This window comes from Thermobia domestica, chromosome 13, assembly GCF_964235325.1.
Source record: "Thermobia domestica chromosome 13, izTheDome1.hap1.1, whole genome shotgun sequence".
NCBI classification, from domain to species: Eukaryota; Metazoa; Arthropoda; class Insecta; order Zygentoma; family Lepismatidae; genus Thermobia; species Thermobia domestica.
The window spans coordinates 61,283,579-61,297,181 of NC_137466.1; the positions used below are offsets into that span (position 1 = coordinate 61,283,579).

Sequence of the window (13,603 nt, forward strand, 5' to 3'; positions counted from 1 at the left end):
CTTGTCTAGCATCCAATATATTGACCGCTATGCACTAGTAGGTTAATAATGAAAAAAAATACTTCAGTTATCTACTACTTTAGTTTGCTTGTTCGAATTAGTAGTAAAATTGTAGCTGAAAGAAGTAGTTAATAACTTGTCCTATCGCGGAAAAATTCGCCCTTCATTGACTTTAGCAACTCTTTGTTATAAAGACTGCATTTACGACATAGTAATAAACCATCTCATTGTTTACTTCTTTACGACTCAAATTAACGTTTAATAGGTTTGTCCCATGTTGTTTAATTCTAAATATGAATTAGAGAATATTTTGCAAAAAAACTGACTAAATCTAAACCCCAAATTTCATGGTCCATAACTCGGGAACTAAATGTCTGTACAGAAAAATATTTCGCATGCGTACTAAGCAGGTCAAGGTCTATCACGGTGCTAAGTTTGAGGAAGCTCGGACAATTTCATGTAGGACGTTTCGAGCAAGGGCGCCCATGTCGGAGTTTCCAAGGGAGGGCAAGTATAAGCGACATTTTAAATGTAGTCTCAAATTTTGCGGTAACTATTCTAAAATATCTATTGGGTTTTCGATCTTCCGAAGCACAATTTTCTCTACAGGTGGGACGAGCGCCCCACCTTTCCCCCCTGATGGGCGCCCTTGGTTTCGAGCATTTCTTTTTCAGTAAAAATTATTATTATTATTATTATTATTATTATTATTATTATTATTATTATTATTATTATTATTATTATTATTATTATTATTATTAATATTTTTACTTTAATGTTCCATAGTTATGCTCTTTGGGCTAAAGGACACGGACGATTAACGTAATGATTATGAAATCATTTTTTTTTTTTTGTGCTTCAACATTGAGAATCGAACACGGGATCACGTGCACGAAAGACACACACGCTACTCATTAGACCAGATGAGTGGGTGAGATGACTTTTTGATTATTTTTTTTTTCTAAAATTTCATGGTCCATAGCCCATAAGACGGAAACTAAAGGTCTGTGCATGAAAATATTACCCATGCATAACGAAGAGTTTAAAAAAAATTGATTAGGTCCGAAATTAACGACTTTGTTGTTCCATAATCCAGGAATTGACGATCTTCACTTTATAAGAATGGCCAGGTTTATTACTATGCTAAGTTTATTGAAGATAGGAGAGTTCATCTGGCGACTAACGGAATATATATATATATATATATATATATATATATATATATATATATATATATATATATATATATATATATATATATACATACTAGCAGAAGTGTCTGGCTTCATACGGGAAGAATAATGTTTATCCACAATATTTGAAAATAAGAACTGACTGTAATAAATTATGACAGGCAATGCCTTTGACGCGCAAGTCAAGTTCCAGTCTACCTCACATACACGCTTAAACGTGGCCTTGATTATTATCGGAGCTGTCAACAATCAAATTAGAGACTTCATTAAGTATGGATTCGATACTGGTGACGGTCATTTTAGACATTTTATTTTTCGTCTCTTCTACCCCCCCCCCCCCCCACATCGATGGGAGCTGAATTTAGACTTAGACGGCACCAGGAGTTTCACTATTTACTTCAATGACATTAATGGCCATTTCCGATTATTTTTGCACGTCACCTCCTTCTCAGCCTTAGGGACGTTATCCTCACACCATTTTTTCCAGATTGTGCCATATGTGTATATAAACTTGTTTCTAAAAATGAGTTTACATACATACTTTCATTTTCCTAATAAAAGGACCTCGTGAAACATACTATTTTGTACTATTTAAACCAACCAACATCTTCCCTTCTGAATTTCCCTCTTTTCCCCTTATAACACACATACACACAAATTCTAAATAATCTACGGTCTTTTCAGGCTTCGATCTTTTCGATACAGTTACTTAGAAGAATGCCAAGCCAATTGTGTGAATTTGTATAACGGACAAATATAATACAAACAAACATTTTATATATAAAATTATATTGTCTTTGTGACATTCATTTTATTAAAGCTAAGTCAAATTGAGAAAAACGAAAAGAAGATAAGAGAAAATGAGATACACCTAAAAATACTAAACAAATATTTTATTTATATTGTTTATTATTGTTGTTAGTTACTTAGTTGCAAAATTATTAGAAATATCAGGGAAATGCGAGTTCATTATTATAATTTTACAAAAATCAATATAGTGTCCCAGCAGCACACGAAACATTCCGTTATTTTCTTTTCGTTTTCAAAATGGAGAAGAAAGGTAATTGGCAAATCAAACTACTCTACTCACTTTTGTAAATTCAGTGTCTAGCGAAAGAAGAAATCAACTTCTTTTGCTAACATCTATAGATTTTAATGTGTACATAATGGGTAACACGATACATATTGACATGATGGTGTATCTCTTCCCAAACACGTTCAAGCATGGGCCTCTTAATACTTGTAACTTGTTTATTCAAATTACAATATTTGAACTATGCATAATGAAATGACTCTAGATGTGTTCTTATTGAATGCGGCATGAACCCACGTTGGACAATGATATAAACCTAGTAACGACGTGATGTTCCAACAGATGTAGCAGTCATAGCACTCACGAAACTCACTAACACAACACAGTGACAGAAATGTAGTGATTTAATGTTAGAATTTTAGGTGCTCGACCATTTAGAACAAATAGAGTACACCTATCTCACATGGTGTTTGTCCACCATAAAATCCTATATATTTCATAAAATTAACTTGGCACAAACCAGGGACCCAGCACACCCGAGCCACCGCAGGCCCTAGGGTATATGTCCTATACTCCCATATACGCTCCATCATATTCTTACACAAACGTGAATTGTAGCTAAGAAAATAAAATGAAAATGTGACAAGTTGAGCTTAACCTATATGAAGATCATTTTGGAAATTGCTATGTCTGAAGAGAAGAAAAGGTTGGGTCAATGATGAAGCTTACCCGACCACTTATGACCAACAAAAAAGCAAATTGTACCACTAGGATTTCTTCCCGAGACAATTGTCTTTTATTGGAAGAAGATAAGAAAACAACCTGGCGTAACAGCTCATGAAAGATAATTTTTACCTGGTTGTTTTGTTTTGATCATCATGGTTGTCTCTTCTCCCACAAGGACAGTTGGCTTCATAATTCCTGCAGAGCTAGTATCACGGGATCCAGTGACTTCCATCCACGACATAACATGTTCTGACAATGCATGAAGTCTTGCAGATCCTGTGAAGTTAAATAAAACGTTATAATTTAGGCAATAAAGAATTAACTATTTTCTTTAGAGTTACATGTACAGTTGCTAATATGCATATATACATTCATATACTGTATATTCGTTTATAAATAATTCTGGAAGGAATGGACAAATTTCAGTACAGTTCTCTCTGGCATAAACAGAGTATATTTCATTCTAACTTCTCAGCAATCATACTTAAATTGTTCACTCCTTCTAAGGAAAAGAGAGATTATATTCATATGTTTTAAATAAATTTTTTAAAAAATAATATTAAATTTATAGCCATTATAAGTAAACTAGAGAAGTATCAAGTTTGTCTTCAAACTGTAAAACTCGTACTATATACTTTTATCAGAATTAAAGATTGATTTAATATTATTTGATTTATCACCTAATGCCCTAATTGTTTATGGATAAAGGAATATTCCCAATATGAATATAGTTATTAGTAGTAGGAGTGTCTACAAGTGATTTTCAGGATGAAGATTGTGCCCATGATAATATTTGGTAGGACATAACTTTTCATTGAAAACAGTACAAAGACACTGGGAAATGGTAAATTCGGGTGCAGAAGGGTAATTGTAAGAGATAATTTGATGAGAAACGGTTACTTTGGGGAGGGGAAATGATAAATTTGTGAATTACACCCAACTCTTTAGGGTGATGGACATTCCTGATTAGTAGTTCAAATACACTGGTGAAAACTTGCTGATTGATCTTGCGAAAAGTACACCAGTGGAAACGCACTTAACAAGATCTCCTATACATCGTCAGATTCGCACTACAGAGTGTGTAGGCGCCATGCTGATCTTAGAAAGGTTTCAGCACACAGGATGTTGTACAGGGAAGGATGATCGTAGTGCCTGAAGAGGATGCTGCTAGTAGTTAGAAGGACGTTGAACAACAAGACGAATGTAGTCGTGCGAGGTCTGGCTAAAAAATAACGGTACTGGTGCCAAAAATACAGCTTATTGTCGCATACTTATTAAAGGTGATCCTCTTCAATATACTACCCTCCCCTCCATCTCTTTATACATGTTTTCGTACGAAGTTTCAATTATTGGAATCACTTATGGAAATCATCAGGTTTCACCCTCCAGCTGCCGTTTTTTGCTTCACCTCTTCCACAGTCTGAAAATGAGTTCCCTTGAGGACGGATTGCATTTCCGAAAAAGAAAGAATGCACGGTAGGAAGTCCGGCGAATAAGGTAGGTATTCCAACACTTGAATCTTCTTAGCTGCAAGAAACTGATTAACGGTCAAAGCAGTATGTAAAGGAGTATTGTCATGACACACAATCCATTCATTGTTCTTTCACAATAGTGCCCTTTTTTCTCACGCGTTTTCGCAGCTTCATCAAAACCTGCTGATAATACTCCTTATTCATTGTATGACCTGACAGTCAGTGACGTAACTATGGGAGGGGGCAGACGGAGCTTGTACCCCTGGCGCCGGATTGATGGGGTGCAAAACTGGGCAAATATTTATTTTTTCACTATAAGGCAAGGAAAGGAGTTTTAGCAAAATAAAGGTCATAAAAAAGTACTCACCAATCTTAGGATCATATCCATAGAGTAAAAGTTAGCTTTAAAGCTAGTTTTTGAGGACATTCTAAAAACCTTTGCACCCAAAACAACCCTCAAAGTTAAATTTTAGTTCCAGCTTTTTGCTTTCATTTAACTTACATCGATTGAAGTGATTTACACAATGTCCAAGTAGGACTTGAGACAACAGCTTGACTGTTTGTCATAATTAAATATTCTGTTCTAAAGCAACAGACTATTGATTCATTCTACACATATGCACATCCCGATATAATTTCAAAAACATTCTAATTTGCAGTTATTATGATAAGACTACAAAAATATGTCAAGCATGCTACTCTCAGATTATTTGGCAATAAAATACTAATTAGTTTGGTGCTTTGTACTAAAATTTAAATTATGTACTGCAGTTTTGAAATCAAGTTTTACCATTTGAAGAAAAAACGGAATAGGAGACTTACTGTGTCATACAAATACCAGGTGTAGTCGAGTAGCGGTTTGGTTTCGTTGGTCACGGGGCGGAGGGTCACTAAGGTGAGTTCTTTCCCTGGGCGACAACTAGTCTAGTTGCATCGCTGCTGACAGTACTCAATCATGAGCAGATCATTATCAAAGAACCGATGACATTCACTTTCAATTTGCTTTTGCGTGCATTTTTCATTCGCAATGTGAGGCAGTTTTCCAATGCATAGATTGCCTTTTCATTTCAGGATCATATTAAAAGATCCACGTCCTGTCATCAGTGAGGATTTTTTTAAAAACAAATCCGGTTCTGCTTCCAGGCGTTCCATTGTGTCACTCACTGCTCATGTGCTTCCAGATATCTTTCTGTTCCTGCGTGAGGTTTTTGGTACCATTTTAGCGCAAAATTTGTGCATGTTGAAATGGTCATGCAGAATTGCGTGGACAGACTTCTTATCGATGTTCACCATATTTGGTGTCATTCAAGTGCTGAGCCTGGGTTCTTTTCAGACAATGTCACTCATTTTCGCGACATTTTCCTCTATTGCTGTGACAAGACGACCTAATTTTTCATCATCATTAAAGTTCTCGCGTCTCTCGCTGAAGTGCTTTGACACTTAAACACTCGCATACATGACATCGCATATATAGAGTGAACGGAACTACGTGGACAAACTTGGACGGCTAATAGTACATCTAAAAAGAAGCAAAAAAAGTCCTATTGAACATGGGGGAAATTCCGTCCCATTTAGGAGTGACAGAGTGTCGAAAGCGTGGAAACATGAACTTCAGAGGCAAACATCTTAAAAACAATACATCGTAGAGAGCGCGGTTATGATCGTCACTTAGAAAGTCATATCTACTCTATTGAAAAATGCATGTTTGAAAAGGCAGCTATACGTGCGCACGGGATTCCCCAAAGGAACTGAGGGATTCTCGGACATGCTGTAAAAGAAAGAAGTGTCACACGTTGTTAATACCGTGCGCACACATAAATGCGTTGTCAAACATGCATTTTTCAATAGAGTAGGTATGACTTTCTAAGACGTTTTTAACCGCACTCTGTACGATATATTGTTTTAAAGCTGTTGGCCTCTGAAGTTCATATTCCCACGCTTTTGATACTCTGTCACTCGTAAACAGGACGGAATTTCTCCCATGTTCACTAGGACTTTCTTTTTGCTTCTTTTTAGATGTACTATCACCCGTCCAAGTTTTCCTACATAGTTACCGTTCACCCTGTATATATATAGGGTATTTCAAAACAACACTGAGAACGTTTAGGAGGGGATTCCTGACACCAAGATAAGACAAAAAGTATAGACCAACCTTGGTGCACAATTGCTTCCTTTCAGAGTTACAGGCTGCCGAAAACATGAAGAAATTAACTTTAAAGGTCCATAGCTTCAAAACTATTAGACCTGCCATAGTCAATTTAAAACTTCACTTAGGAATATGTGCCCTATTCAAAAATACATGTTTCAAAATCCTGTGGTACTCACGCATCAATTTTTGTAGAGGGAGTTTGGCTAAGGGCATATAATTTGAAGTACTCACCAACTACCTTTGTAAAAACTGTTGCGTGAGTACCGCAGAATCCTGAAACTTGAATATTTGGATAGGGCACGTATTAGTTCCTAAGTGAAGTCTTGACCCGACTACGGTAGGTCCAATAGTTTTGGATCTATGGATCTTTAAAGTTCATATTTTCATGTTTTCGGCAGCCTATAACTCCGAAAGGAAGCATTTGTGCACCAGTTCTCGGGCTTCTTCGACTTTCTTCATTTCACCATTTTCATTCATTTCTCATCATCACCGTCTCCTTTAGCCTAGCCGGCATAATTGTGGGACGTAAAACTTAAGGATTTCATTTAATTTTCTAGCGTGAGGCAAGCTAACGCATGCTGAAAACAGTGTCCTCTCTATTGCTTGGCTAACATATGTGTAATATGGGTATTGATATTAAATTATATCGGAAAGACAAGCTCAAAATATCGAACATGGACTTCTCTACTGTGTACAAGCGAATTTACAGTGTTAAAAGTATTTCTAGATAGCAAATGCAGAGAATAAACTGTACTATATTTAATCGATCGAAGTCTATAAATAAAGGCATAGCTTTCACATCTGACTTAAAGTTATGTTCAGACTCAACTGTTCACAATAGTAGTTCACAGACCACCGTTTCCAGCTATAGTACAAAAAACCAGAGTTCGATTGATGCTGTTCAGATCCAACGTTAAATTGTAGATCCACATTTCGTAAGTCTCTGTGGAAAACATTACCTGCCAACAAACAAATGAACTCTGTTTCCTCTAAACAGCACATTTATTTAACCTTAGTTTTGAATATAAACACAATCCAACTCTGTTAACTATTCTAAAAAGAAAGCTCTTACAAATCACATACGTTCTTCGAGAATCAAATGAACTAATATCATTACTTACCTCTTTTATCACCATGAGGATTAACGGCTTCACCCCTCCGAGATATTTTGACTTCCCCAAAATTTTCTTTTTTACCTGATCTGAAACAATCATTTAAAGGAAATCAATTATTTTTATGTATGAATTCACACAACATTATTCACTTCTTGCGAAGCATTTCTCAATATTTTCTTAACTGCTTTTAATAGCCTATTATTCACTACTTTTGTTGCTATGGAAATATGCAAAATTATTCCAACAAAAATCGTTGTAGGTTTCAGTTAATTCAAATAATGGAATATGAAAAAAAGAAGAGCTTGTGTTTAATGCACTTCAGTCAGGGATCTGGCTTCTTAACACATAAGAAGTCAGAGTAGCTTCTAATGGGGAAATACTACTATTTGGCATGTGAAATTAGTATTTATGTAATAAAGTCGTAATTAGTCTCGATTAGTAGTGAAGTCTCGATCCTCATATAAACACGATCTTCCTAATCCTTATTTTTAACCTATTTCTCCACTCCAGGTCCTTAATTTCTAATTTTGTACATATATTTTTGAAACCTCGCAAGAAAAGAATTAGACACCCTTTTTGGTGCAAAGAATGAAACAATGTTGACTGTCGGAGTAAGCGTCACATTCAGCAAATGTTAGGGCTCACAAGTGGAGCAACTGACTATTCAATACAACTGTGACCAACTCAAAAATAATCCCATACACTTATACGTATTGAGCTATTCCAATAGACCTCCTCAGCGTCACCTGCTGCTCGTCCGGGTTCAGCAAACGACAACGATTCACATAGTGCAACAAACAAGTGAATTGGACGACTCTGATAAGACGCAATACGTGTTTACCGCACTCGGTGGATGGACATGTGTGCATGTTTGGCGGAAAGCCAATGAGGCGATGGAACCCTATGCATGGTGTTAACACTAAATGTTACTAACGTCGGGTATTATGACGCATGGCACGCTTACATAGCAAGGGCTACGTCCCATGATGGTCGTAAACGAACTCATGGAGTCTGGTACTGTGATCTTCTGGCAGACTTAGAATGCCCCATCATATTTGACTTTCCCCATGCGATGGTATCTTCTAAGAAGACATTGTATCTACTTTTAAAAAAAGCTACTGTTTGTAGCTTGTGCAAGAACGATTCGAGGAGTACTGCGCGAACTCCCTAAACTTTCCCTAAACTCCCTAAACTTGCCCCTAAACTTTCCAGACCTCGATCCTATTCAATACTTGTGAGATGCCATGGAATTACACATCCAGTCTGTCGAGTCATCCTCCATCTCGATTGCGGCATTAAAGTAAGCATTATATAGACACTGGTTGGCTACATCAGCGGATGATTACCGGCATTTTATTACTTCTCTGCCATGTAAGATCGACTTTTGCGGAAACGGCCGGGTAAATCAAGAGTATTGCTCCTGAAACTTGAGATTGGTTTATCGATACCTCTTTCCGTTCTCAAGAAAAAATTGAAGCTCCCAAAATATATTTATGGAGACGCCACAAGAGATACATTGAAAACATCAGTGGTGCTGGTTAAGCAGTTTCTTCATAGCTCTTCGTGTTCACTAAATACAGGCTATTGTAGACATTACAATACCCATAACGGACATATAAAAATACTGTAAAAAGGTTCTTTTCTTCCTTTCAAAGTTTCTAAAAATAATTAAAAAGGAAATATTTATCAAAAAGAAATTGTAATTTAAAAAATCTATTTAGGATTTCTCATTGAGTACAATACGAACAGCTACGTTAAGTTCACTTGCAAAGTCGTTCAGTATGGAATTATTCTAATCAGTCTACGGACAAATGATATTGAAACTACATAGTTTAATTAATCATTTTGCAAATGGTATTCCATGAACACCTTGTGGGTTGCGTACATTCTGTTGATTGTGAAGAAGTTAATAATTAATCCACCATTAGTGTGTTCTATCAAATTCAAAGTAACATTATTTTGTGTTTATACTTCATTTCTAAGAAAACGACCGAAGACAGTAGTTGTGATAATTAACAACAACATATTATTATTATTATTATTATTATTATTATTATTATTATTATTATTATTAAGTATTCTGGAGATCCTGGAACTAATATGAGATCTCTTACGTTAGGATCTGGAAATATTTCTTCCACGTTTCTCGATCTTCAACTTCCTTCTTTAACTCCCAATATTTTCTTCTATTTTTCAAATCATCGATCAATTGTGTTTTTCTCTTTCCTACTCCTCGCTTTCCTTCCATTTATTCTCTATGGCGGTATGAAGAATACAATTTCTTCGCAAGATTTGTCGAACCTAGTTAGCATTTCTAGGAAGGATATTGGATAAGAGCGCCCTCTTCTCTCCTACTCGTTTTAAAACATTTTTGTTTCTTACTCTTTCTGTCCATTTTACCTTCTCCACCTTCTTGCATCATCATGTTTGGAAGCTTTCTAAGTATTTCTTCTCTAACTTCAGTAATGCTGAAGTCTTTAAACCATACAATTCTATGCTTCATATATAGCACTTAATCAGCTTATCCTTAGTTCAATGTTAGGAGTAATCATTTCTTGTTGAATTCCTCTTTTGCTACAACAAATCTTGACTTGATCTCTTTGATGCAGTAAGAGTCTCGTCAAAACACTTCCCAGATATTTGAAATGATCGACCTCTTCAAACTCTCTTTGTTCTACTCTGATCCTTAAGGATGTGTTTCCACGTGATATTCTCATCGCTTTCAACTTTTTGATGTTGATTTCCATTTCATATTGTTTCCCAGTGTCGATTATTTTGTTCATCTACTATAGTCCTTTCCCGGTTCTAGCTAAAATAACCATGTCGTGCGCGCACGTCACCTTCTTGATCTGTCCCCCAATTTTGAAATCTTCAACTTCCGTTAGTACTTCATTAAGCATTCATTGTAAGCGTTGAATAACTGGGATGATATACTATATCTTTGTCTGACTGCTCTCTCAATTTCCACACTGATGGTTTCTCCTTTATTCAAGCGCAACTTTATTATTTGTCCTGTGTACAGATTACGAATGAGTCGATGATCCCTCCAGTTGATCCCAATTTCTTTAAGTGTTTTCAGAAGTTTGCTACAATTGACTCGGTCGAATGCTTTCTACCAGTCAATGAAGCAAAAATACAATTCTTCCTTTACGTTGAGAACTCGTTCTGATATAACTTTCATCTACCCAGTAGCATCTTTGGTGCCTCTTCCTTTCTGGAAACCAAATTGATCTTCCTCCAATATCTCTTCTATCTTACTTTCCAACCGCTTATTCAATATGCGCTCAATAATCTTTCCAGATGCAAAATAAGGCTAATGATTCTATGAATACTGCACTTCTTCGCTTGCTTTTTATAGGTAATGCAACCATTATAACATCTAGAAAATCCGTCGGCTATTCTCCATTTGGGTAGTTCCTGTTAATAAGAAGTCAGTCTGTACATTGCATTATCTCCCAATTTCTTGAGCAAGTCCTATGGTATTTTCAATATCTCCAGTGGACATCCTCCTTCTCATAACTTTCATAAATTATACTACTTCGCTTTTCAGTATACTTTTTTGTACTTTTTATCCGCTCCTTCTGCTTCAATTACGGTATCTCTTGGATAGTTCTTCTGATAATATAGATCCAGAGGAACTATTTATCTATTTCTCTCAGATCCTAAGGATATTTTGATTGTCAGTGACTACGTGACCTCGTAGATATTTAAGTCCAAAAGCGCGTGTAGTTTTGTTAGTTCTTCCACCCAACTTCTGTGATTTTTAATACATCAGATCATATCTACCACGGCGTTGAAGTTCCATTATTCCTTAACATATTGCATCCGTGTACTTCTCTCTGACTATGTCAGTTTCCCTTCTCAATTCAATATGCATCTTTCTGTATTCATTAATGTCCGTGGCGTTAACTCTTCTTTTCTCCATCTTCTTAAACATCTCTTCAGTTACTTATGGTTTCTTCCGTGCTCTTTGCACCTTGATAATTTCGTTATCGAGCGCATTTACAAGGATCTGTTTAACTTTTCTCGAGTTTTCTTCAATGTTGCCTAACTTATCTCTTGAACGTCAGAATCTTTCTTCTATCTCCCCTGTTCATACTTCTTAGTCGTTCTAAAATCCAATTTCGATTTTCCCTTCCATTTTTTATTAACCGTAACCCCAGGTGTTTAATGAAGATATCAGTTAACTACGAGATATTTACACACACATACACACACACACACACACACACTGCATTGAAGTTATAATCTGGAACAAAATCAGCACCTCAAAGATTAAGAACGCAAGCAATTGAATGTCACTTTCACACTCATGCGCTCAAAATGACAAATACCATGTTTCTGTGTCATTTATCAGCTTCGGAGAAAGCTCTTATCTACTTTCTGGTAGTATAGCAGTTATTAGATATGATTGGTAAGGGTATACTGCATGCTGATATAACGAATGAAGAACATAAACATAACATGCTTTTAAAAGCAAGCTAATTTCTTTCTTCATTTTTTTATCAATTATATGAACATACTTATACTACATAAACATGTAAGAACAATATTACAATAATAACTAATCTAGAATGTTAATATTCTTACAGAGTTTTGAGACATATCATGCCACCGATAATGAAACTGATAAATTTAAATTCTAGTATTAAATATACGTTTACATTTTTCAAAACTATATATCACAACGGACTTGTCAGAACATTATGCTAAGCAAACTGCACATTTACTACCTACAGAAAATTCGCCATACTCATTTCGACTTAATATAGTATACGAAATATATATATATTACGTAAATTACTATTTCCCTTCCAATATATGAGCAAATTTACTAACTAATCTTCAACATGTGTGACTCACTAATTGGTCTATTAAAATAAATCTTATTTTTTGTATTATCTTGTAAAAAGTACTTGGAAAATAGCGTAAAGACTGTTTAAAGCTGTCACCATACTTGAAAAGGTGGATTCCAAACAGATAATCGCATTAACATGGAAAGATTTGTGAAACTTTTCTTAAACTTCAGATTTTGACAACCACGTGCAGCCGTACTTGCAGCCTTTTTCATGGTCCCAAAATTATATGTTAATAATCTTCATTTGAAATCTTCTTAATAAGAATATGGATTTCTTCTTTCACGATCATGCACATCTAAAGTTTTTTAAAGCAAAGTTTAAGCTTTGTTTTAACATTCCCCTACAACCTAAGGGTTTAAATACGATGAGTGCCGACCAAGAAATGCATCTCCTGCAACCAATTTATATTTCACTAAATTATTCGTCCAAACAACGTCTCATTGAAGAACGAAGGAAGTCTGATATTGAACAGCTCTATGTTGTCTACAAGGATCGTTTTAGTTTATTTAATATTGGATCGTTTCAGTTATTTAATATTGATGCTAATCTTCGTTGGGAGGGAGGTCATTGCACATTTAAATCCGGTGGGACTTTGAACACTCCTGAATAACATGGGAGAACAATGATTCCGTAGTATGATTACCTTTTATGTCCAAGTCTCACACAGTTTGATACCGTGGATTTTCTTATAATGTTCAGTAATATTTCCTTCTACTTTCACACTGTGCCTCGTTCTTTTATCATTAATAACTTAACTTATCATTATCCTGTTTTAACTATAAGAGATATATTTATTTCAATCGATGAAAGTAGAGGTAACTAACAAAGAAGTTTCACTTGAAAATAAACGCGAAATTATCAAGTTCCATTTTTATACGTGAAAGAGAATATCAGGTGAATAATATAAATAATCCATAGTTGAATTAAGAAAATTTATGAAAATATGCGTATACAAAGATTTTTATTATACTTCGAAGTCTTAAAACTACAGCATACATATGTAAAAAAAAATATGCAGAATTTACTTACGATATGTTCTTGTGTACTGTATTCATT

At 35.4% G+C, this 13,603-nt stretch overlaps 1 protein-coding gene across 1 annotated transcript in view; it reads right to left on the reverse strand.

The window, feature by feature from the left end:
* cyr (cypher) overlaps window positions 1–13,603 on the reverse strand; it is a 172,202-nt gene that overhangs the window by 50,607 nt on the left and 107,992 nt on the right. Inside the window, exons 6-7 of the mRNA XM_081737531.1 lie at window positions 7,695–7,774; window positions 3,082–3,228 (exon numbers count right to left, since the gene is read on the reverse strand). Of these exons, the coding sequence (XP_081593657.1) occupies window positions 3,082–3,228; window positions 7,695–7,774 (227 nt within the window). The remainder of the gene's footprint in view (window positions 1–3,081; window positions 3,229–7,694; window positions 7,775–13,603) is intronic.